We start from the raw sequence: 25,865 nt of genomic DNA, 5'->3' as shown, positions 1-25,865 counted from the left end.
TTTTCTTTATTCTGTTCCACAGCAGTGAATTCCACCATTCTGTCTTCCAGGTCACTTATCCATTTTTCTGCCTCAGTTATTCTGTTGTTGATTCCTTGTAGTGTAGTTTTCATTTCAATTATTGGATTGTTCATCTCTGTTTGTTTGTTCTTTAATTCTTCCAGGTCTTTGTTAAACATTTCTTGCATCTTCTTGATCTTTGCCTCCATTGTTTTTCCGAGGTCCTGGATCATCTTCACTCTCATTATTCTGAATTCTTTTTCTGGAAGGTTGCCTATCTCCACTTCATTTAGTTGTTTTTCTGGGGTTTTATCTTGTTTCTTCATCTGGTACATAGGCCTCTGCCTTTTCATCTTGTCTTTCTTTCTGTGAATGTGGTTTTTGTTCCACAGGCTGCAGGATTGTAGTTCTTCTTGCTTCTGCTGTCTGCCCTCCGGTGGAAGAGGCTATCTCTCAAAAGTTTTTTTTTTTTTTTCATTTTGTTACAGTTAGTTGATTGGGGCCTCTGTAATAACCATATTTCTTTTGAGCTTTTTACTTTTCAATTATGCTGAAGAACTTGCTGTTCTCTAAATGCATTATGTGAATCCATGATTCTATACCTTTTTTTTTAAAAAATAAATTTATTTATTTTTTGCTCCATGGGCTTTCTCTAATTGTGACGAGCAGGAGCTACTCTTCATTGCAGTGTGTAGGCTTCTCATCGTGGTGGCTTCTCTTGTTGTGGAGCATGGGCTCTAGGGCGCGTGGGCTTCAGTAGTTGTGGCATGCAGGCTCAGTAGTTGTGGTGCATGAGCTTAGTTGCTCTGCGGCATGTGGAATCTTCTCAGACCAGGGCTTGAACCTGTGTCCCCTGCATTGGCAGGTGGATTCTTAACCACTGTGCCACCAAGATAGTCCCCTATACCTTTTTTTTTTTTTTTTTTTTTTTGCGGTACGCGGTCCTCTCACTGCTGTGGCCTCTCCCGTTGCAGCTCCGGACACGCAGGCTCAGCGGCCATGGCTCACAGGCCCAGCCGCTCTGAGGCATGTGGGATCTTCCCAAACCGGGGCACGAACCCGTGTCCTCTGTATCGGCAGGCAGACTCTCAATCACTGCACCACCAGGGAAGCCCCCCTATACCTTTTTATATGCTGTTTCATTTACCTAGAAAGTCTTAAAGTAAGAATTATATAGACTTAGTTGTGAACCTCAGCTTCACAATTAATTGCTCTGTGACATTGGCCAAGTTAATAAGCTTTTCAAGTACCTGTTTACTTATCTATAGAATTTTAATGATACATGCACAGAGGAGAGATTGTGAATATGAAGTGGCAATACACACACATACATACACATATACAGGCCTATGTTGTTTTTATTGCACTTTTTAGAAAAATGCATTTTTCACAAATTGAAGATTTGTGGCAACCCTGCATCAAGCAAGTGTGTTAGCACAGTTATTTCAACAGCATTTGCTCACTTTCTGTCTCTCTGTCACACTTCGGTAATCCTTGCAGCATTTCGGACTTTTTCATTATCATCATATTTGTCATAGTAATCTGTGATCAGTGATATTTGTTACTATTGTAATCATTTTGGGGCACCATGAACCACGCTCATATGAGATGGCAGACTTAATCGTTAAATGTCGTGTGTGTCCTGACAGCTCCACCGACAGGCCATTCCCCCATCTCTCTCCCTCTCCTCTGGCCTCCCTAATCCCTGAGACACAACAGTATTGAAAACAATATTGAAATCAGGCCAGGTAATAACCCTACAATGGCCTCTAAGTCTTCAAGTGAAAGAAAGAGTCACAGCTCTCTCACTTTAAATCAAAAGCTAGAAATAATTAAACTTAGTGAGGAAGGGATGTTGAAAGCCGAGATAGGATGGAATCTAGTCCTCTTGAACTACTTAGCCAAGTTGTGAATGCAAAGGAAAAGTTCTTGAAGGAAGTGAAAAGTGCTACTCCAGTGAGCACAGACATGATAAGAAAGTGAAAGTGTCTTATTGTTGATATGGAGGAAGTTGTAGTGGTCTGGAGAGAAGATCAAATCAGCTACAACATTCCTCCAAGCCAAGGCCTAGTCCAGAGCATGGCCTTAACTCTCTTCAATTCTGTGAAGGCTGAGAGAGGTGAGGAAGCTGCTGAAGAAAAGTTTGAAGTTAGCAGAGGTTGGTTCATGAGGTTGAAGGAAAGAAGCCTTTTCAGTAACATAAATAAGTGCAAGGTGAAGCAGCACGTGCTAATGTAGAAGCTGCAGCAAGTTATCCAGAAGATCTAGCTCAGATAATTCATGAAGGTGGCGACACTAAACAACAGATTTTCACTGTAGACCAAACAGCCTTCTATTGGGAGAGATACCATCGAGGACTTACATTGCTAAAGAGGAAAAGTCATTGCCTTGGCTTCAGAGCTTCAAAGGACAGACTGACTCTGTTTTTAGGGGCTAATGCAGCTGGTGACTTTAAGTGGAAGCTGGTGACCTTAAGTGCAAGCTAGTGTTCATTTACCATTCTGAAAATCCTAAGGCCCTTCAGAATTATGCCCGTGCTTTATAAATAGAACAAGACAACCTGGATGACACACAGCACATTTGTTTACAACATAGTTTACATGGGAAAAGGTCAAAATATCAGCATTCATAGAATTTGGAAGAAGTTGATTCCAGCCCTCATGGATGACTTTGAGGTTTTAAAACTTGAGTGGAAGAAGGCACTGCAGATGTGGTGGAAGAAGCAAGAGAAGTAGAATTAGAAGAAGAGCCTGAAGATGTGACTGAATTGTTGCAGTCTCATAATAAAACTTGAAGGGATGAGGTCTTGCTTCTTTTGGTTTAGCAGAGGAAGTGGTTTCTTGAGATGGAATCTGCTCCTGGTGAAGATGCTGTGAAGACTGTTGAATGACAACAAAGGATTTAGAATATTACATAAACTGAGTTGGTAAAGTAACAGCAGGGTTTGAGAGGATTGACTCCAATTTTGGAAGAAGTTCTACTGTGGGTCAGATGCTATCAAACAGCATTGCATGCTACAGAGAAAAACTAGACAACACATAATTTATTTATCAGGTTCATGTTTTTAATCCATGAGCACTGTTGCCTGGTAACAAGGATGACCTTCTACCTCATATTTCCAACTACACACTTTGACTCAAAACTACCAGATCATAAGGGGCATCAGATTCACTTATAAGATAGAAACATAGCATATGCCCTCAACCCAAGTCACAGCTCATATGCAAGTAAACAAGGTCTTCACACACAGGTGAGAGTGAGGCCCACCTTGGCTATCCATATACTCCGCAAGAATTGTTGTTTCTCTTGAAACGACTTTATAGGCACAGCTATTAGGGTCTCAAAACAGACATATTCAGTTATAAGAATTAACACACTCAGGGAAGTCCAAAACTATGGCTTCCAACCATTTTCAATTTATTGCAGCCACATGGTTCATTAATTTTAATGGAAAAACTGCTAATAGAATTTACTTAAACCACATATTTCTTCTGGATTTGGGTCTATAAAATTTCCTGAAGGTAATTCTAAGAGTTTAGGTGTCTAATAGCTCCTGTTGTGTTTACATTTCTAAAAAAGAGAATATAATGACATCCACTTTGGGTTTTGGCATATGGCTTTAGATATCTATCTCTAAGAATATGTTGCTATCCTAAGTTTCTTTTTAATAGTATATTCATCGTATTGATAAAAAGTAGACTGGTCTGCTGCTGTGAAAAATTATGGTGATTATAAAGTTTATAAAAGCTACGTACATGTATTATACACATAGTCATGTAGATGCTGTATTACTTTAATGGGAGTACTTAAATATACTATGCTATTTGGTATAGTACAAATGCTTCAGCTTAAACGTGGGGAAAATACTCCCCAATCTCTCTAAAGTGAACGGTTCCATTTGTATACAGTGATACTCATTTTGTGTAAACTCTGAAAATTGTTACGGGGCCATTTATTTCATCTTAGGAGGCTAGACCAACTTCTCGCAAATGGGAATTATGCTGTACTCTACTGAAACCTGTCAGTATGTTGCTCTGAAAAATTTTAAATAGATATTTCTGTTTTATGATTTAGATAACAGGAAAAGAAAAACTGTTTTAACTTCAAGAAACATAATGATTAATCAAAAGTGTTAACATACGGTTTAAAAAGATTTATAGCAAGAGTGGCATGAGAATATAGAAAGAAAATAGTAAGAATAGTAGAAGATCTTTTCAGAGAGTAAAAGAAGAAATTTACCATTGAAGAAAGAATAGTACACATAGAAGAAAGAATAGAAAATAATCTCCATCGCTTAAAGAGAAAGGAAATTGTGGCAGGCTTTATAGTGAAGGTTTAAAGAAAGAGGAAAGAAGAAATAATTGTGAATTGCATTTTGCTAATATTCACATACTGTAACTCCTTCGCCATTTGATTAACTCGGAGAGCAGAGGTGGACTTTAAACTAGTTCTATTTCATTAGTTTTGTTTTTCATTGGCAGTAGAATATAGTTAAGAATTTATTTGAGGACTGCTGGTTTTACTTTATTCTTTTAATTGGCATTGTTAAATTACTGTATATATGATAGCCAGAATAGTAGCTTCTGTTGTTGATATCATGTTAAGTATATACTTCATTGAGGATATTAGTTTTATTAAATTTTTAAGTTTTCATCTTTTTTTTACTCTATGCTTTTACTCTTAGGTGGTCTGTATTTTGCTTCCTTGTTTTGTAGTTTTCGTTGTTCGTTTACATACTAGAAAACACACAAACCCCAAACCCTACATGATTTTAACTTGTATTTTTAATCATTTTGGAGTAGAGACTGAGCCTTGGAAGCATATTGACATTAATTCTGATCCTAGAAATCTAGCTGTGAGGTCAGGGACATACTAATTAAACCTGTGATCTTAGGCTCTTCATTTATAAAGTGGTTATTATTTTAAGGATCTAATCAGTTGACACATACAAAATATTTTGCCCAATACCTGGCGTTAAGTATGTATGCAGTCAATGACAGTTCTCTCCCCTTTCTTCATTTCACTTAGTTTAACAGAAACTTGAGCTACTGCTTTTGGTCATGTAGAAGAAAAATGTTTTTTTTAGTGAAACTATCCATTGTCTACGTTCAGCATAAGTTTCAGGGTTATCTGATTCTAGCCCTGTCCATTGTCTTTGGGGTATTTTATTTTTACAGCTCTTTATATGTTTAGTTAACTGATAGACATGTAAATTCTGTTATGTCTAGTAGAATTTCGATGGACTTCCTTCTCCTCTTTGGAAAAAAATAGTTTCACTTCTGGTTGCAATTCATTTCAACATTCTTTTACCTCCCATCAATTTGTGCTATTTTGACTTTTCCTTTGAAATGGTTATAACATTTGCCTGGTTCCCTCATTGTATGAGTAGAGTGAAATCTTTCCCATGTATTCACTTTATATCTCTATGAGAGTCAAATTTTACCCTTTGTCTTAGAAAATTATCTTTCTTTATTATATTTAGATATTAATATACACTATTTCCAAGAAATGTCTAAATACATTCTCCAGAGTAGATTAGTTTATTAAACACCTAGTATGTGCAGCATACTAGTGTTTTATTTTAATCATTTGATATTTGAGATGTTCCAACAGTGATGTCAACTTTACAAACAATGGCAAGTCTTACTATAAATATTTAACCACTAAGGATTCATTTATTTATTATTTTAGTACCAATGTGATATTCTCAGGGTAGATTTTCCAATGTAAAAGATTTGTGTTGTATCTTTCATTGCATAGTGTCTTGAATATAGTAGTACTCTACAATTGTGTTTTGAATGAGTGTATAGATAAATAAAGGAGTCCCAAAAAGACCACAAATACTTTTTCCCCCTGAGGTGTCTCATCATGTTGTAATGAGTAGAATAAAGCTTTAAGTTTCTTTTTTATTTTTTATTGAGGTATAATTAACATATTATATTAGTTTCATGCTTATAACATAATGATGTAATATTTGTATATATTGCAAAAGTGATCACAATAAAATCAAGTTAACATCATCATACATAGTTATACATTTTTTTTTCTTGTGATGAGAACCTTTAAGATCTACTCTCTTAGCAACTTTCAAATATACCATACAGTATTATTAACTATAGTCACAATACTGTACATTATATCCCCATGATTATTTATTTTATAACTTGAAATTTCTACCTTTTGAACCCCTTCACCCACTTTGTCCACCCCTGCCCTCTGCTTCTCTCTATCCATGTGCTCATTTGTTTGTTTTTAGGTTCCATACATAAGTGAGAGCATAAGGTATTTGTCTTTGTTTGACTTGTTTCACTTACTATAATGCCCTCAAGATACATCCATGTTGTTGCAAATGGCAAGATTTCCTTCTTTTTTATGGCTGAATAATATTCCATTGTGTGTGTGTGTATTATGTTTTCTTTATCCATTCATCCATTGATGGACACTAAGTTTGTTTTTGTTGCTTCGATATTATAAATAATGCTGCAGTGAACATGGGGTGTATATATCTTTTTGAGTTAGTATTTTTGTTTTCTTTGGGTAAATACCCAGAAGTAGAATTGCTGGATCATACAGTAGTTCTATTCTTAATGTTTTGAGAAACTTCCATACTGTATTCCATAGTGTCTGCATCAATTTACATTTCCTCCAGTGGTTCACAAGGGTCCCCTTTTCTTCCTATCCTCACGAACACTTGTTATTTCTTGTATTTTTGATAGTAACCATTGTAACAGGTGATATCTCATTGCAGTTTTGATTTGCATTTCCTTAACGATTAGTGATGTTGAGCACCTTTTGGACATACAGATGGCCAGTGTGCCTATTGGCCATCTGTATGTCTTCATTGGGAAAATATCTATTCAGATCCTCTACCCATTTTTTAATCAGATTTTTCTTTTTTTGCTGTTGAGTTATATGAGTTCTTTATGTATTTTAGATATTAAGCCCTTTTGAGATATATGATTTGCAAATATTTTCTCCCATTTAGTAGGTTTTAGTTTGATGTAGTCCCACTTGGTTATTTTTGCTTTAGTTGCCTTTGCTTTTGTTATCTAAGAGAAGTAATAAGAATCCAGTTTCCATAGACTGAGGAACCAAAAACTGCTTTACCATATCACTTTAACATATTACTTTAAGTTGTGATAGCATTTTTTTCTTCCTCTTGGGAAATTGCTTAGAACTTGCCTATGTTTGCCTATGAGCAAGAGATTAAAAAAAGGAAAATCTCACATTTTAGATAGTAACTTGGCCTAAAGATATATGATTTTGAAATATTTCTTCCATATTCTTTAAACTTATTAAACTCATTATACAATGCTGTCTATATTTTGTTAGTTCCTGTTTTTATTTATTTTTTGGGGTGCTGTGGGATTTTCTTCCTGGTATGATAATAAAGAAGCAGTGGTGATTTAAATAGCACAGTTTTTTCTTTTCCTGTTCAAAAATTATATTTATATCATATGATTTTTTGTTGACCATGCCAGCAATGGATTATGAGGACTTTCCCTCTACCTGTCTCTTTTAGAAATTAAAACAGTTTCTTTAGTCATTTGTGTAATTCTAAAAATTGCTCACTAAAATTTTTGGTATATAGTGTTGCCTAAACAGCCCTTAGGGAAGCACTATTATTCCTCAAAGAATCAAGTAGAGAGGGAGCCTTTATTTGTAGAATACTCTGGAAAGTAATTAAAAATAACTAAAATGGTGGTAATTTAATCAATCATGTGATCCCTCTTTTATTAAGAATGTGACCATTTCTGTTCCTTATGATCCTGCCTCAATCTTTTTAAAGCTATTATATATTTCTCTTTAAATCTCTAACCTAGGTATACTAGATATATCTTGAATCCATTGAATTACATTTATCCATTAAATTATTAATCAAAGGGCATTTCCTATAGGGAACCTTTCTTATAAAGAGGTAATACTTTTCTAAACAGCGACCTTTACCCTGTTTTTTGTCAGTTAAAAAAAATTCATTTATTTTGTATTTACTAACAGATCTTCATATTTAGATATACTGTTCAGATCTTCTTCAATTCTTACATATTCTTTGTTTTTCATATAAATGAAAGAATATTGAAAAAGGGAGCCTGGACTAGGTAAGAGAATCATTAAATGGAAATTAAACATCAAAAATATTTTCTAAGTTAAAAGTTGTAAAAATCATTATCACTGTATTGGTATTCTCCTGTTGAATTAACTATTAACAGACATAAACAGATTTCCTTGGGTATAGTTAAAAGTACATGGATATTTTCACCTGTTTCTTGTTTAGACTTTATAAGAGTTACTATGCTTATGTAAACAAAGCAGAGTTGACCACAGGCAGAATTACTGGAAAAAAAATTGCATACTATTTGGAAACTTGGTGCTTCTTTGTTCGTGTGGTGTTCTGACTTAGTGTGCTTTTTTTGTGTTTTAGAAGAGGTCTGTCAATGAAAAATGATATGCCCAGTGACTATGCTAATTACCATTACAAAGTTAGAGGTGAAGAAGTGCCCTTCAGTGCACTTTTAGTTAGCTTTAAAACTCTAAAGGAAGGAACATATGATGACCTTGTATCCTCTAAGTCTTAGAAAACCAAGGATTTCACATTTGAAATGAAGCAAATTGTGTCTGTACACTTGCTTAAGACTAAAAGCAAGCAAAGAAACAAAATACCCAAAGAAACAAAATTTTGTAGATTTCTACTTCTTAAAAAGTGTTGGCTAAATTTTTACAGAAATTGGTGCTGTTGGGTATGCTTGATCTTCTGAATTTAAAGATTTTTGGGCATAGACTGACACCAGTCAACTTTTAATAGACCAAAGAATGCTGTAGCAGTTTGAAACATTAAAAATTGTAATTTCTCTTGTAGATGAGAAGATAATTATATTTTACATATTGAATTTGTAATTTTCATTATTAAGCTTAAAAATTCCCATTGTTAAACAAACATGTATAAACATGTATACCATCTTTATTACTAAATTATATTTAGGGTATGTATATGTAGACAGTATTTATGAATGTGGATTTTCTTTTTTTGGGTGAGTTACTGTTATTGGATAGTGTGACTTCTAGCATAGAGAAAAACTTTAGAGGCTTAACTGAAAAATCTAGTTTCCATTTAGGGGTTACTACATTTATATGTTCTCTTTTCTTTCACAGCATTACTCATTTGTTTTCTCATTTTATTTTTAAAATAGGATGTGAATTATAATATGTTCAGTGAACCTTTATATTACCAAATTTAAAAAAATTCCTGAAAATTTCACTAATGTCTCATAAGTTGAAAGTACATGTAAATTCCAGGCATTTTAGGTTCAACTTCCCTTATGTCTGAAATAAGTTTTGATATGATTAAGGCTTGTACCTCCAAATCTAATATTTACTGGTCTGTTGCAGATTCTTGATATCTTTTCACAAAAGCATCATTTCTTTGAGTACACTGGTTGGTCCCTATTAGTATTTAGTTTGGATTAGACTTTTTTCCTCTCTTATTTACCCAGAGCAGATTTTGATCAGTGGGATAGTATAGCTCATGGAGTTTGAGTACTACAACCAGGAAGGGCAATGAAACAAAGAGGTCTTCAGAATTATATTTTTAAGCATGTATATTTTTTTCTTTGTTATATTTAAAAATTTGCCTCATGAATCTACTATTTAACTTAGGAACCAGAACATGACCAGCTCTAATAATCCTATTCTGTCCTATCCTTGTGTTTTCCCCCAGAGGGAACCTCTGGCTTAAATTTTTGTTATAGTTTCCTTGCTTTTGTAAAAAAAAAAAATTTGTTGTATATGTGTGTATATATATGTATATCTCTAAAGAGTTTTTCTTGTTTATGTGCCTTATAAAAATGGGTTAATACTGTGCAACCACACCTGCAGTTTTCTTTTTTTCACCCAAATTTATGTTTTCAGGACTTACCCGTGTTGTTGCATATACATATATTTCTTTTACTTACACTGGTATAAAATATTCTAATTTATTAATTAGAATATTATTAACATTCCCACAGCTCATTTAATCATTTGACTGTCAGCAGGTATTCAGGTGTTGTCACTTATTTGCTGTTATGAACATTCCTGCTAGGAGTATTCTTACACATGTTTTCAGTGATACCAAGTCTGTATTCAGCAGCTTTGCATAGGGGAGACTTTTGTTGAGACAAGCTATTTTCCCCCTCATGAGTGATTTCTTCTCTATTTTTCTTTTTTGCTCATTCCTCTTGACTTTTTAATTTTGATTTACAGAAAAGCTACAAGAAATAGACAAATAATTCCTATGTACCCTTCATCCACTTTCTTCAAATGTTAACATTTTATAATGTTTGCTTTATCTTTATTCTTTCCCTCCTCCTCATTCTCTCCCTCCTCCTCATTCTCTCCTTTTTTCTTCCCTTTCCTCTTCTGCTTCTCATTATTTATTTAGTATTCTTTTTGTTCTTTTCCTGAGGCAATATAGCCAAAATACTGCGTTCCAAAGTAACCTACGTTGGTTCCTGCCCGTCACCCTCCACCCCCATTCCTTAGTTAATGTGATTATATTATTTATTTGAAATATGGTTCAATTGCTGTTCTTCGTATTCCATTTCAGGATTCGATTCTCCTATTCCCCTGCCTCTTGATTTCAGTTTTATTTTATTGAGTATGTGAAACACTAACTTGGTTCCAAAACTCAGAACCATATTACAAAACTACACTCAGAGAAGAGATACTTCCCACAATTCATTTCTTCTGTCTTTCCACTTCATTCTACCTCTCCTCCACCTATCAGTCTCTAGTTTTGGCTTCATCCTTCCTATGTTTCCTTTATAAAAAACAAGTAGATGCATGCGTCTGTGTCTTTTCATGTATTTAAGGGCTATTTGTGTATTTTCTTTTTGGTGAATTGTCTGTTCACATTTTTTTCCTGTTATTCTATAGGCATATTTTTCAGTCTTTTTCCCCCCAAGTTTTAAATGTTCTTTATATACTAGGAATATTAGTCCTTATCTGTGATATATATTAACATATCTTTTTTTTTTAGTTTGTCAGTTGTTTTTTGATTTTATTTAAGATACTTTTTGACAGACAAAATGTTTTTATGTATTCTGTAGTCAGATTTGTCAGTCTTTTCTTTTACTGTGTCTGGAATTGAGTCATAGTTAGAAAGGCGTTTCTTATACCCAAGATAATGTACTTACATGATCTCATATTTTTGTTTATACTTATATGGCTTATTTTTTAATCCAGTTGTAGCTTTTTTTTTGGTTTGTTATTAATGTGAGATATGAGTCTAATTTCAGATTTTTCCAAATGGCTAATCAGTTGTTAAGGCACTGTTTATTAACAAGCCCATCTTTACCTCAGTAATTTGAAATACCACTTTTGTCATATACTTAAGTTTCACGTATACATGGCTCTACTTCTGGACTTTCTGGTATACTCTTCTGATGTGTTTATTGCTGTACCAAATAAATACACTGTTTTAATTATAAAGGGTTTATTGTTTGTTTTAACATAATTTATTACAGTATATCTTAATAAGGTTAGTAGTATGTTTTACTATAGTTTAATTTAGTTTATTTGAATAAGAGGGGTGAGTATCCTCCTTATACTTTTTCTTTTTTACATTTTTGCATTTTACTTTTTCCATGTGATATTTAATGTCCATTTGTCTAGCTCCATTATAAAAAAAGCTTATTTACTTTTATTGGAATTTTATTAGGCCTATAAATTAACTAAGGGAGGATTGGCATCTTTATGATGTTTAGTTGCCCTACCTATCCAATTACAAGGGTCTTTACCTTTGTTCAGGTCTACCATTGAGTCTTTCAGAAATGTTTCAAAGGTTTCCTCATGTTTCTTGCTAAATTTATTCTTAAGTATTTTATCTTCTTTGTTGCTATGGAAAATAATATTTTTGCTACCATTATATCTTCTAAATTGTTATTGTTTTTACATATGAATGCTATTGATTTCTGTTCATTAAGTTAATATCCTGCTACTTTACTGAATGTGTTTATTGTTTGAGTTAGTAGGAACATGAGGTGTAGTTTTCCTCCTTTTCTTATTTTTATGCTTCCATTTAATTTCTCTTGTCTAACCACATTGCTTTAGTGAGTGCAGTGTTAAGTGGTATGGAGATAGTAGGCATCCTTATATTATTCCTGATCTTAGAGGAAACACCTATAGATTTTTTTCATTAATTAACATGAATATTAATTTTAATTAATTAATTAACATTAATTAACTTTAGGAGTGAGATCTGTATGTTTTATCTTAAGAAAGAATGCATCAATTTCTATTTCTTTGAGTGTGGTGCTTTTTTTTAACAGATACAGGTGTTTGATTTTTATCAAAAGCATTTTCAGCCTTAGAGCTAGTTATGCTATTTTTCTCTTTTAAGTCTATTAATGTGGAATGTTATATTAATGAATTCCCTAATAGTGAGCCAACCTTGCATTCCTGGAACAAACCTGACTCATTCATTGCATATCATTTTCTCAATATGGTGTTAGATTTTGTTTACTAATATTTTATTTAGAACTTTTACCTAATTATTTTTAAGCAATACTCTAAAAATCTTTAATTGTTCTGTTTTTGTATTGTCTTTATCAGGCTTAGCTATCAATGTTATGTTAATGTTATGTAATGCTAATGAAGGTTCCCTTCATTTTCAATGCTCTGTAATAATTTTAGAGCATTGAGATTATTCATTTTTCGAATTCTTGTTGGAAATCCTCTTGAAATGCTTTATCTATAGGGTAGTTGCCTCATAATTTTATTTTTTCCCCAAGGAAATTATATATTTTTAAAGAATTTTTTAGCTTTAATCCAATCAACTTTTATAAACTGTGTTTCTGTGGAGAATTGCCCATTTTATCTAGATTTTTCAAACCTATTTACTTAGAAGTCTGTAGAGGATTTATGATTAAAAAAATTCTTCTGTTTTAATTATTATGTTACTCTTGTCACTTAATTTATCTATTTGTACCTTTCTCCTTTTATTGTTAATAAATTACTGTTTTATTTGATTTTCTTAGAAATTCAGGATTTTGATTAATTAGATCTGCTTTATTTTCATAATCTTTGACATCTGCATTATCTTTATTATTTTTTAATGTGCTTTTAAAGTTTTCTGTGTTATTCGTATTTTAGTTTATGAGATGGAAATTTAATTCATTTTTTAGATTGAAGTGTTCAAGGATCTAGATTTTTTCTAAACTGCTTTAAATGTATCCCATAGATATGTAATGTTTTCATTATTATTTCTTAGAAATCTGTAATATCTTGACAGTGGAAAATTAAAATTGTATTGTGATTGGATGGGTAACGGAGTAGGTGAAAAGATTCCTGGAAAAGTTTGTTGGTATTATTTCACCACTTTCATTAGAGGAAACTGTGGCTTAGAGGGGTTTGTGTAATTTGCTGCATAACAAGTAAGTTGTTATTGTTCAAATTTGAATCCATTTCTGATTCCACAGCTATGGCTTTTACTTAGGCAGTAATATTGTGAGGTCACGGAGGTACTGAACAGTATGGCATAATCAGGGAACTGTAAGTAGTACAGTGTGACTGGAGTGAAGCTGGCACTTCGTGGTATCATTTCTGGCTTGGGCAAATAGTTCATTGAGATACCATTAACATGAAGCAAAGCAGGTTTATGTAAGATGATGGGTAAGTCTGAGGAATGTACGAGACAGCTAAATGGACTGTCTGGTAGTTAGGTGAGCATATGGATCTGGAGGTCTGTAGAGTGGTTTGTGCTAGAAATGTGAATTTTGGTGTCATTAGCTTATAGGTGATAATTTAAATAATGGGTTCTGAAAGTGGTAAGAATAATGTGAACACTGAGAAGATCAGAGGGTGTAGGAAACAATGAAATTAAGACTGAGTGGAAAAGAGCCTGAAAAGGAAACAAGAAAAAAAAAGTTAAAATGTTAGGAGGAATTTAAGATATAGTGGCTTACAGGTGCCAAGGGAAGAGTTTCAGGGAAAAGGGAGAGTCATTAGTATTATGTGCTCTGGAGAACTAAAGGAAGATAAAATAAGAAGTGTTCATTTGACTTAATAATACCTGAAAGGAAAATTAATATCATAAAAAGTGGGTCTAGTGGCATGATGAGGGTTGGGTGAGGAAGAAGCAAATGGAGACAAGAAATCTGGTTAAGAAGGGAAAGTATGATAGTGGTAACTAGTGGGAAGTGTGAGGGTGAGGGGGCCTCCTCCCACTCCCTACTTTCCTCCCTCAGCCTCTCCCTTTGCCTTCCCCTTATTTATCTCTTTTCTTTCCTTTCTCTCCCTTCCTTCCTTTATTCTAGCCTCTTTCCCTCTTTCTTTTCTTAATATGGCATACTTGAACATGTAATGTTACAGAATGAGAATTTAACTCATGACAACATGACATCTTGTCTTAGATTATGGCTATAAATGTGAATAACATAAAGAGATGTTAAAATGTTCAGGTGGTGGATCAGAATGATATTTTTAAGGGTTTCTTGAACATAGGATCATAGTCACACATACCCTTTATGCCTGGAAGTAAAACATACTTGTCCAACAAATTTTAACAATCTTTGAAATAATGATGAAAATAATTTCAGCACAATGCTAAAAGCTTTACATATTTTAGTCATTTAAAACCTCATCAGCACCTCTATGCTAGTTTTACAGATGAGGAAACTGAAGGAAGTTAAGTAAACTTGCCAGATGTTGTACACTTGCTTTGGCAATATGATTTCAGAGTCTGTGCTCTAATCATAAGGCTGTATTCCTCTTCACTATACTATAGTACTTTAAAAACTAATTAGTAATATTTTTAGTATAATTGTAATTTAGAATTAGAATATTTTGACATTTTAGGGAAATCTGTTAGCATATAGAATAGTGAAGATTAGCAAAAATTTCTGAAAAAGATATGTAAAGTACAAACACGGGTTGAAATTCCCGTTTTCTGTATTTTAGTTAAAATAGTGAAATGCTTGTGGGAGAAGCTACAATACCTTATCCAGTATGGCACATAGTATTTGAAAAACACAATACTGCTACACAATGAAAGTGTATATAAGATAATTAAATAATCCTATATGGTACCAATAAAAAATTGATACCTTCCTTAGTTTGTTAATACCTCATGACCTTATAAATGTCTTTCTTTAGGGAAAAATGCAATTTCCATTGTGAGCTGCCTTCCAGAATTTATGGTAGAACTTCACTGACGTTGCTACTGATGCCAATGTGGAATAAAGGTCTTTATAATTTAGAAAGTCAAAACGTATAAATGAATTACTGTTAAAAATGATTTAATTACTCTTCTTAAACTTTAAAACACACAATACAAATGCATTTGAATTTTTAGAAAGAACGTTTGAAAATAAAGTAATATCTGTTTATTTTGCCATCATCAATATTTTTGTCTTATTTCATGTTTGGAATTGGCTTTCCTTTTGTGACCTTTGTATTTGAACCCTAATCACAATCTAATAATATTTTGATGCGAAACTGATTACAGAGTTGCATTTCAACATTATTTTTATGTGGAAACAACTAAAATTGACTTTAACATGAAAAATCTTTTGCTGTTGTAAAAGAAGAAATTAACACAGAGACAGTGGATTAGCTATTTTAACGTCATTGTTCTTCCCCTTAGCTCGCTTTATTGTCATAAGTATTTCATTTGACTTCCCTCCTGGGTCATAAGGTCACTGAGTACATGGATGCGTGTCCTGCTCATTGCTGTCTCCTCAGTACCTAGTGCCTGTGTTTGGCACTGGTAGGCATGCTAGTGCTTTTTCTTAACTAATTGAATAGGTAAATAATATATTTGAATAATGTCTCTGAGTTGCAAATGCACCTCTTATGGTAATGTGTTAGTATGTAGACATTAAGACATTATTAAGTTGTTTTGTTTGCTTGGGTCTCACATGGAAATGACCTGTTCAATTTAGAAACACTAGTTTTAGATCTCAGATAAAAATCCCTGAAAAATAGTCATAGAATCCTCATTTTCTATCTCATTGCTTTTACTTTCCTTACCCCTTTTTCTTTCCCTCCCTCTACTCCCTTTCTTCCCTTCAACCTGTTCTTTATTTTCCCTTTAATGATCCTTGTTTTGTTTTGTTTGTTTTCCTTTAGTATCTGGAGTCCATCTTTCTCCAGCCTCTCCTGAGATTGTATTGGACCATGACCACACTTCTCCTTCGGTTGGCTGCCTCTCTTCTGAGCCCATCATTTCATCACCAGAGAATACACATGCAGACAACAGCACTGTCAGTCAAACTTTTCCTAAAGCACAGGTAAAGACAAGCATATTTTTATAGGAACTTTGCCTACTTAAAAAATTGCATACTGATTTAATTGAAGATTTCCTGATTTCCATTTTTTTCCCCCTCCTGTAGATACTCTAACTTTGAGGTTAATATCTAGAATTCTAAAAACTGAATACTATGTTTGTTTTGTGGCACAATTGCAAGGTATTTAAGCAGTGTTAGTTACCAAAATACTGTTTGAAAACCAAATATGTTTTATTAAAGTTGACTTAGTTTTGCATTGCAGATCGTGAACTTCAAAAAGGAAAATAATTACAAAAAAACTATTTCTCTTTTCAGGGAAGCTTACCATATGTTTTCAAGTATTAGAGTGTTCATTTCAATTTTAGAATAAGACCAAAAACACAGCGGTCATAGCATTTATTCATTCAAATATTTATCGATTCAGGCCTTGTGCTAGACGCTGGAGTTATTCCAGATTTCCAAAGTGCTGTATACAATCTTGAGTCACCCGTTATCTTTACTAGAAAGTGATGATCAATTAGTGGTTATTGATAAATTTTAAAATCTGATTTATAACTTAGTATATAAACAAATTCTGAGTGTGTGTAAATTCAAGAACTGGTATCAGATATATTTATACTTAATATACACTCTCAAGAAAAAGTTTTAAGTTTTTAATGCTTTGCTTGGAAAATAATAAATGCTTTAAACTCTGAAGTTTACAGAAAATTTTGTTTCTTATTGCAAAGATCAGGTTGTTGTAATAGTTTGAGGTCTTCTGTTGATTTACTTAAAGGGTGAAATAATTTCGAAACCTTTGCTACAACTTAATTTCCAAATGTGGTTTCTGGTGCCCTTTGGATCTTTTCCTTCTTGGTGCAGTGTAAACTTTCCCCTCTTGTGTTTTTTGTTTGTTTGTTTGTTTGTTTGTTAATGTGGTTTAGATTCAGCAATCAGCACACACTCATCTGGATATCTCACTTTTTCCGTTGGGTTTAACTGAGGAGAAAAGTAATGGAACAATTGCTCTTGTGGATGATTCTGAGGATCCTGGAGCCAATGTATCAAACATACAGCTTCAGCAGAAAATTTCAAGTCTGGAGATGAAACTCAAAGTATCTGAAGAAGAAAAACAGAGAATTAAAAAGGTATATTTACATTTGCCTAAAAAATAAATGTTTGAATTGCAGATACTGGAAATATGATATAATCCCAACTTCTGATTAAAAATTCAGCAGTGGAAAAGCTATTATGCTCTTTGGCTGTAGGTTTAAATCAGTCATACAAGCTTATCTCTTACGAAAGTCTTTGATAAGAAATTTCTAGTTTTAAAGGTGTACTTTTAAAGATATGAACATCTTTTACTGGATTTTTTTTTTCACTAATGAATGCTTTCCTTCTGGTTTATTTTTATTTACTTTGAAAGCAGGTAGTGTTGTATTTCTTATGTACGTTAGAAGATCTGTAATATTCATTTGTCCCTATGAGAAGTCAGACATGATGGGATATTTGACAAGATTACTTAGAAATACAGCTATTTTAGTAAATTATTTATGTGTTCTCATTTCTGTTTCCTACAAATATCTCTATAAAAAGACCTTAGCAAATTTATAGAAAGTATAGGTAGAGGTAGAGTGTTGTTTATAATTAGTTTAGATGCTTTTATTTATTTATTAGCATGAATAATTTTAGTGTTACAGCAGTGTTAGTGTTATATCAGTGTTTGATATTGGTCTGGGAATGAGAGTGAAGCATACGTTTTATAATATTGTTGAACTTTGAAAACCGTACTTCCGGTGGGTTCTTTCCTTACCAAATATTTTCTAAATATGTTCATTGAAAAAACTGAATATATTTTATGCCTTTAAATATTACAAAATTTATGCTTGGATTTTTTTCTTTTAGGATGTGGAATCATTGATGGAAAAACATAGTGTCTTGGAAAAAGATTTCCTTAAAGAAAAAGAGCAAGAGGCCATTTCTTTTCAAGATAGATACAAAGAACTTCAGGTAAAAGCAGTGAATTATAAATTTAGTATGTAGGCCTTTTGATGAAGCATGTAATATAACTCCAAAAAGTGCTCAATGAAAACTTTATGAACGAAGCATCAGATACTTGCTTAAATATGTAAAATACTGACTAACATGTGTGAAATTAATGATAAATGCCATTTTGAGGAGCACGAATCCCTGAGAGGCCATGCAGGTTAGCTGATTCAGACTCAGCCTGGCGAAAAATATTCTGTTTCTGATGATTTTCTCAATTTGGAAATTAGACATTCCAATTTTTCTTATTGTGATTACATTTGAAAAGAGCTTAGAATCGTATAAACACCAAACTGACATATTTAACCTTTTTCATAAATTGTTTGTAATCAATGTCACCTCGTCTTCTCCTCAAATTTCCTTAACAAACTTGTTTCTTCTGCAGTCTTCCCCATCCCAGGAAATAGCAGTTCTGTCTTTCCAGTTGCTAAAGCTGAAACCCACATTTATTCCTTTTTGTGCTTACCCCGTGTCTGTTCCTTAAGCAAAAACCTGTTGGCTCTACCTTCAAAATATCCAGGTTTTGACTGTTTGTCATTACGGTCACTGCTGCCAACCTATTCTAGGCCATCCTTATTTCTCCCTTGGAATACTGAAGTATCTTCTATTCTAATCTTTTTTGCTTCTGTCATTGCCCACTTACAGACCATTCTCCACATGACAGCCACTGTGATCTGTTTAATAGTTAAAGCTGCTCATGTCATTTCTTTGCTTGGAAACCTTCAATGGCTTCTCACCTCACCCAAACTAAAAGTCAAGTAAGTCCTTAAAATGGTTTGCAAGGCCCTCCATTTTTTTGTGTCCCTCCTCCCTGTCTTTTACCTGATTCTTTCTCTTCAATCGTTTTGCTTTATCCCTATGTCTAGAGCACTCGTCCCTCAATTTTCTGCATTGTTTACTTTTTTATATCATTCAGGTCTCCGCGCACATAATCACCTTATCAAGGGAGACCTTTCCAAACAATGCTGACATCCCCTACCAGCCTTCCCACATTCTGCTTTATTTTTCTCCATAGCACTTTTCACATCTGACAAACTATGTATTTACGTGTTTATTTGCCTAGATCGTTTTAATAGTCTCCTAAGTGGCCTTCTAGCTTCTACCCGTGCTCTTCTCCCTTAATGAGTCTTTATTTCATCAGGTGGAGTAGTGTTTTTAAAAAATGTGAGTCAAATCATTTCCCAACCTCAACTGTCATTCTCCTTTCAGTGTAAATCTTCTGGCTTCTCCAACTTTTCCAGTTCGCCCCCAGCTATTTACTTACACTGAGTTCATAATAAGGTCCAGGCGAATGTGTGAGTCTGTGTTACTGAGGGCATTCCTTGCCTGTTGGAGTGGTGAGTGGAGGGAAACAGTTTGTGATTCATTCAGTTTCTCTGACTGGAATGCTCTTCCTGCAGATATCTGCATGGCTTTGTTTAAAAAATGTAAAACTTGAAAACAAGGAGAATGGTGAGCAGTATGTTCTTTCAGTGTCCTATGAGGGCATTACTTACTAGACCTACTCAAGGATTATTTAAAAGAATGTAGTACTCACTGTGAATGTGACTCACTGTTTACTGTTGATTAAAAGTCTCAGTTGTATTGACATTACACGTTAATTAATTTTTTTCACAGAAGAGGTGCAAATAATATCCCTCTGTTAGAATTTCAAAGAATAGTGTTTATTGCCCTGTAGGACATTCATTAGACATTATCTCCATCTAGCACTCTTGCTTGGTCTAACACTCCGTTATTTAAAATTTCTATTCGTATGCCTATTCAAATGTTCTTTGAACCAGTCTTAACATCTGATTCCTTCTGTTAACATAAATGATTCTTTTATTAATAAAGAGTAGTATAAGTCTTTGATGTGTTTCATTTATATTTATATGAGTCACATTTTAACTTTTTGAAAATTATACTTTTTAACAACTCTCAGTGAACCCTAGTTTCCTTTAGAAAGTTGCTCAAATGCTACCTTCTTGTGGAAGCTTTCTTTGACTATGCTATAGAAAATAAGAACCTGTGTACATGCTCAGCATTCCCTAGCCCCCTTTCTTTGCTTTCTTCCCCCCTCCTCATAACAATTGTTATTTTATTTTGATTTGTTTATTTGTTCTTTTACCCTCACCAGAGTGTAAGCTCCATGAGATTGGGAACTTTCCAGTGCCTAGAGCAACACCTAGCATGTAATGTGGGCTCAATTAATACTCCTGAATGAATGAATGAATTCACTAATATAATGCACCCTGCTGCTCAAGGGCTAATTACATTGTATACAGCCACATTTATAGCTCCATACTTGGAATTAGGGTGCTTATTGGAAGGTTCAGTACTGATTACTGGAACTTTGTGTTTTCTTCTCTCTACATTGAGTGACTTATTCTGGGCCCGTTAGTGAGACACATACCTTTGCAAATTCGGTTTCTCAATCTGTTAATGGGAACAATAACATACCTGAGAGACCATCTAACACCTGGTATACAACATTTTGAGCTTTCCATAGTGAAAACCAATGTAAACGCCTAGTGACATTATCATTGTTGTCTTATTGCTTTTACTATTAATAGTGGTAATCTAAGAGTAACAACTTGAGTCTTCAAAACTAATATTCAACTTAAAAATACTTTCCTTTTACTGGAAACAGTACATCTCAAGAAAACATTTTTTAGGTGATTTTACTTCAGTACCAAAAAGGACCTCTCTCCTTTTTATACTATATGGAAAAAAGAGTAAACTAACTTAGGGAGTATTTTATCACCTTGGCCAAATAAGTGATAGAAAAGTGTACTAGGAGGTCTAATAGACAAATTGAACTCAAAGGCAGGCACACTGTTTAGTTTCTACGTCCCTGCTGGGTGAGGGTAGAGTCTGGGTTTAGCATTTTGGCCTTTGCTCATAGAGCTGGAGATGGGATCACATTTTTTTTTTTTTCCGTGGGGTTTGGCCCTCATAGAGCACTTATTATCTACCAGTTATCTGTTCTGCTAGGTTGCCCCTTTTGTGGACCTTTGGATGGAGAGGGATACCTTTCCTTGGGGCTGTTTGTGTTTGTGCCCATTGGAATTTCCTGGTTGCTGGTCATTCCAGTACCTAGTTTGGGATATAGGTGGCTAAAAGAAAACTCACAAAACTTGCTGCTGTGTCATTCCTTGGTTCCTCAAGTCCGCAGGTGGTCTGCTTTCTTGTCCCCCTTTGCAGTCTTCTTACATTTGTTTTAAAGATAATGTCCAGGTCTTTTAGCTGTACTTCTTGAGAAAAATAGGGAGAAGTGCATCTATTTCATCTTAGTCTAGAAGTGAAATAAAAAGGAACATTTAAAATTTTAAATATTCTTTATTGTAGCTACAGCAGAAAATTAATTCAAGCTTAAAATACATTAATCTAAAGCAGGTATTTTGAGTAAAGTTTTTAAGGAAAACAGCTTAAGTAATCAACTCATAGAGTCCTTGTATATAGAAGAGGGGAAAATAAAAATATGCATAACTCAGTTTGTGAGATAATCCATAAATCTCTATATCTACTTTATACTTACTAAGTTTGTGCATAAATAGGTATATGTGTTAGACTTCCTGGAAGTGTATTTTTAATAAATATATTTAAATTGTATTGTACCTGATCATTAAGAATTTAGAAAATTTTGACCGTCACTGTTTGACCTACTTTATATAATTCATTTCTTTCTGGGAATATAGCCTTTTTTAAAAACTGGTACAAAGTTGGTTCTATCTAATAATTTCTTAGGAATAGGAGATGTGATTAAATTTGTGAGTATCAAAGGAGGCCACTCTATGCTAAATATATGTAGGATGAAATTTTAGCAAAAGTAAGTTTTTAAATCATGAAAATATATATCAACTTTATTGCTTGAATTCTGGTCTGCAAGTCATCCCTCAGATATTTGAAAGTCAATATATTTATCATGTATTTTCTGTAGACTATGGCAATCCACATCTTTTTTATATTAAGACATATATAGCATACGGGTCTTCTAAATATTTGTGGAGCTTAATGAAATAGAAAAAGTTTTCTTTTCTGCTATTTTTGATGACAGGGATAATATATTGGTGCCTGCCTCTCTATGGTATCCTAAATAAAGCAAAATATCCAGGAGTACAAAAAGTAGTCCTGATAAGACTGGATTAAATTGACTGAGAAGCCTTTCTCCTTAAAAAATGTTAGTATGATTGTATATTTATAAGAATAATAGGTTTATTGTGGAAAATGTGGACAATACAGAGAAAAAAAAGCAAACAAAATTCATACCTATTCATCACCATGAAAAATCCAAGTATTTTCACATGATATCAAAATATAGTGCTCGAATTTTCAATTTTGTAAGAAATCTACCTCCGCTTAGACCAGTGTTGGGTGTGCCTTTGTCAATATTTTAATCTGACACGAGATGGAGTAATTAATAAATGGGATGTTTGTAAAACCCTTAAAACTTTTTTAAAAGAGCAACATTAACTGTTATAGAGAATTCTAACAGTGTGGTTTTATGTGGTATGGTCTAATTACCAGGTTAGGTGGAGCGGTGTGAATGTGCCCATAACAGAAGGAAATAAGGAATACCGTGAACTCTGCAGTACAGTGGGGGTGTGCACTACCTCTCCTTTCCTGTGCTATTCAGGGTGTGAGCCTAAGCAGAGGAAGAAAAGTGAATCATGCTCCATGTGTCAGCGGTAGCTATTTAAAGGACTTTTCATGAAACATGAATAGAGAGCTCATCTTAGTACACTTGGATTCCAATCTCTTTTGTCTTTTGTCTCTGACTCATAGCAAGTACATCCACACCTGTGACGAGCACTGAAGAGACTTGGAAGCTTCTCAGACTGTACATTTCATACTGTGGCCACATTTTAACAAGTTTAATTAATAGATGCAGCTGATTGTTAAATTATCATCTCTGATAGTTGTTGGTATTGGTAGCTATGGCTAGTTTTGGGAATTTCCTGAACAAACTTTTTAAAGGTTGGGTCTGTGCTTCCAAATGCCATTTCCTATTGAAATGTCTCTTAGTTATAGTATGCTGATTATTCAGTTTGAGAATTTAATTTAAAAAAAGTGATGTGATAACAGTGTTTCAGAGGACGTTAAATTGATCTCATAAATGGATTTATACTGCTTCAGAGTATTATCTGTGTTCTGTTGCTGATTTCAAAGGTTACATTACATCATTTTGAATAGATACTATTCTCAATATTTTTGTGTACTGTTTTAAAGTGAATACTAGTCAGGTGTTGGAAAGTTGGGCCCTTAGCCAGAGACTACTGTAGTAATTATGCTTTATGGCATTAGAGCAATGTCTTGATACCTTGAGCATTTAACTTGATAACCTGGTATGTGAGGAATTAACCAGTTCTGCATAGCTAACCCAAAATGTAGTTGAAGTCCTACTTAGTAGTAGAGAATACTGAAAGAAATACAAATTACGCATAGCTTGAAGATATCCTATTTATTCACCTGTCTTTAAAAATGATTATCCATATTCTGAGAAAGCCCTGGGGGAAAATGAAAGGAAAATAAAGATTTTATGTTTTGGTTTCAAAACTTCAGTGGAAGAAGTCACTGTAGATGTGGTGGAAATAGCAAGAGAAGTAGAATTAGAAGAGCCTGAAGATGTGACTGAATTGTTGCAGTCTCATAATAAAACTTGAAAGGATGAGGTGTTGCTTCTTTTGGTTTAGCAAAGAAAGTGGTTTCTTGAGATGGAATCTGCTCCTGGTGAAGATGCTGTGAAGATTGTTGAATGACAACAATGGATTTAGAATGTTACATAAACTGAATTGGTAAAGTAACAGCAGGGTTTGAGAGGATTGACTCCAATTTTGGAAGATGTTCTACTGTGGGTCAAATGCTATCAAACAGCATTGCATGCTACAGAGAAATCATTTGTGAAAGGAAGAGTCAGTCGTTGTGGCATACCTCACTGCTGCTTTATTTCAAGAAACTGCCACGGCTGCCCCAGCCTCAGCAAGCACCACCCTGATCAGTCAGCAGCCATCAACACTGAGGCAAGAGCCTCCACCAGCCAAAAGATTAGGACTCACTGAAGACTCAGATGATGGCTAGTATTGTGGATTGGGAATCAAACCCACAATATCTCCGAGGTATGCCTGTAAACAGATGGTAGTGTACTAAATAAATGCACTTCTGTTATTTATTTAAAAAAATCACCTCCCCCCTTCCTTTTTTTTTTTTTTTTGCGGTACGCGGACCTCTCACTGTTGTGGCCTCTCTTGTTGCGGAGCACAGGCTCCGGACGTGCAGGTTCAGCAGCCATGGCTCACGGGCCCAGCCGCTCCGTGGCATGTGGGATCTTCCTGGACCGGGGCACGAACCCATGTCCTCTGCATTGGCAGGCGGACTCTCAACCACTGCACCACCAGGGAAGACCCCCCCCCTTCCTTTTTGAAGCATATTTCTTGGAGGCCCTTCCATAGTGGTTCATTAACAGATTCCTTATTCTTTTTTCTTTTTATGGGTATCTAAATATATTATTCCATTTTCTTTTATTATGAAGTATTGCTTAATTTCATCTACTCTTCTTTTAATTTCTTATTCTTTAAAGTCAAATAATTTTACTGTAATATGTCCTGGTATTGGTCATTCTAGGTTGATTTCCCTAGATTTACAATGTGTCCTTTAATATACATATATAGTTTCAATTCCTCCTTCTAAATGTCAAGGAATTTGTTTTTTTTTTTTAAATGACTATGAATTAATCATTGTTAAAGCTAGGTGACCGTTTTTAAATTTTATTTATTTATTTATTTATTTATTTATTTATTTATTTATTTATTTATTTATGGCTGTGTTGGGTCTTCATTTCTGTGCGAGGGCTTTCTCTAGTTGTGGCAAGGGGGGGCCACTCTTCATCGCGGTGCGCGGGCCTCTCACTATCGCGGCCTCTCTTGTTGCAGAGCACAGGCTCCAGCTGTGCAGGCTCAGTAGCTGTGGCTCACGGGCCTAGTTGCTCCACGGCATGCGGGATCTTCCCAGATCGAGGCTTGAACCCGTGTCCCCTGCATTGACAGGCAGATTCTCAACCACTGCGCCACCAGGGAAGCCCAGGAGTTTTTATTAATTATAAATTTAATACTTGTTTTATTTTCTTACTATGTTTTATTTGTTCTGGTGACTCTTATTATGTGTTTATTGGTTACTCTTTGTCTTCAGTATTATCCTTTATTCTTGAATCCTTTTCATCTTTCTTCATTTCTTTTTGACCTAAAATGTGTTTCCTCTCTTATTCCAGTTCTCTTAAGGTATTTTCAGTTTAGCTTATTCTTTTTTTTTTTTTTTTTGCGGTACGTGGGTCTCTCACTGTTGTGGCCTCTCCCGTTGCGGAGCACAGGCTCCGGACGCGCAGGCTCAGCGGCCATGGCTCACGGGCCTAGCTGCTCCGCGGCATGTGGGATCTTCCTGGACCGGGGCATGAACCCGCGTCCCCTGCATCGGCAGGCGGACTCTCAACCACTGCGCCACCAGGGAAGCTCAGTTTAGCTTATTTAATGTTATATTCTTTTTAGTTTAGTCATCATTTCTGAAATGATTTATTCTGTTAAAATTTTTTTCTGAAATTTCTCGCAT

General features: G+C 34.3%; 1 protein-coding gene across 9 annotated transcripts in view; it reads left to right on the top strand.

Annotated features, from left to right (window-relative positions):
* Window positions 1-25,865, top strand: part of CCDC91 (coiled-coil domain containing 91) — a gene marked incomplete at its 3' end in the record, with an annotated part of 371,630 nt that overhangs the window by 107,707 nt on the left and 238,058 nt on the right. For 7 of the 9 annotated variants that reach the window (XM_079937340.1, XM_079937341.1, XM_079937344.1 and 4 more), the window contains exons 4-6: window positions 16,105-16,265; window positions 17,186-17,389; window positions 18,147-18,251. In XM_079937340.1, the coding sequence (XP_079793466.1) occupies window positions 16,105-16,265; window positions 17,186-17,389; window positions 18,147-18,251 (470 nt within the window). Of the gene's footprint in view, window positions 1-15,129; window positions 15,219-16,104; window positions 16,266-17,185; window positions 17,390-18,146; window positions 18,252-25,865 lie in introns of all 9 variants that reach the window. The other 2 variants (XM_079937346.1, XM_079937342.1) reach the window with 1 other exon arrangement.

The sequence above is a fragment of the Stenella coeruleoalba genome (assembly GCF_951394435.1).
Source record: "Stenella coeruleoalba genome assembly, chromosome: 11".
Lineage (NCBI taxonomy): Eukaryota > Metazoa > Chordata > Mammalia > Artiodactyla > Delphinidae > Stenella > Stenella coeruleoalba.
The sequence above is the reverse complement of the archived record's forward strand: the minus strand, read 5'-3'. Positions and strand labels throughout refer to the sequence as shown.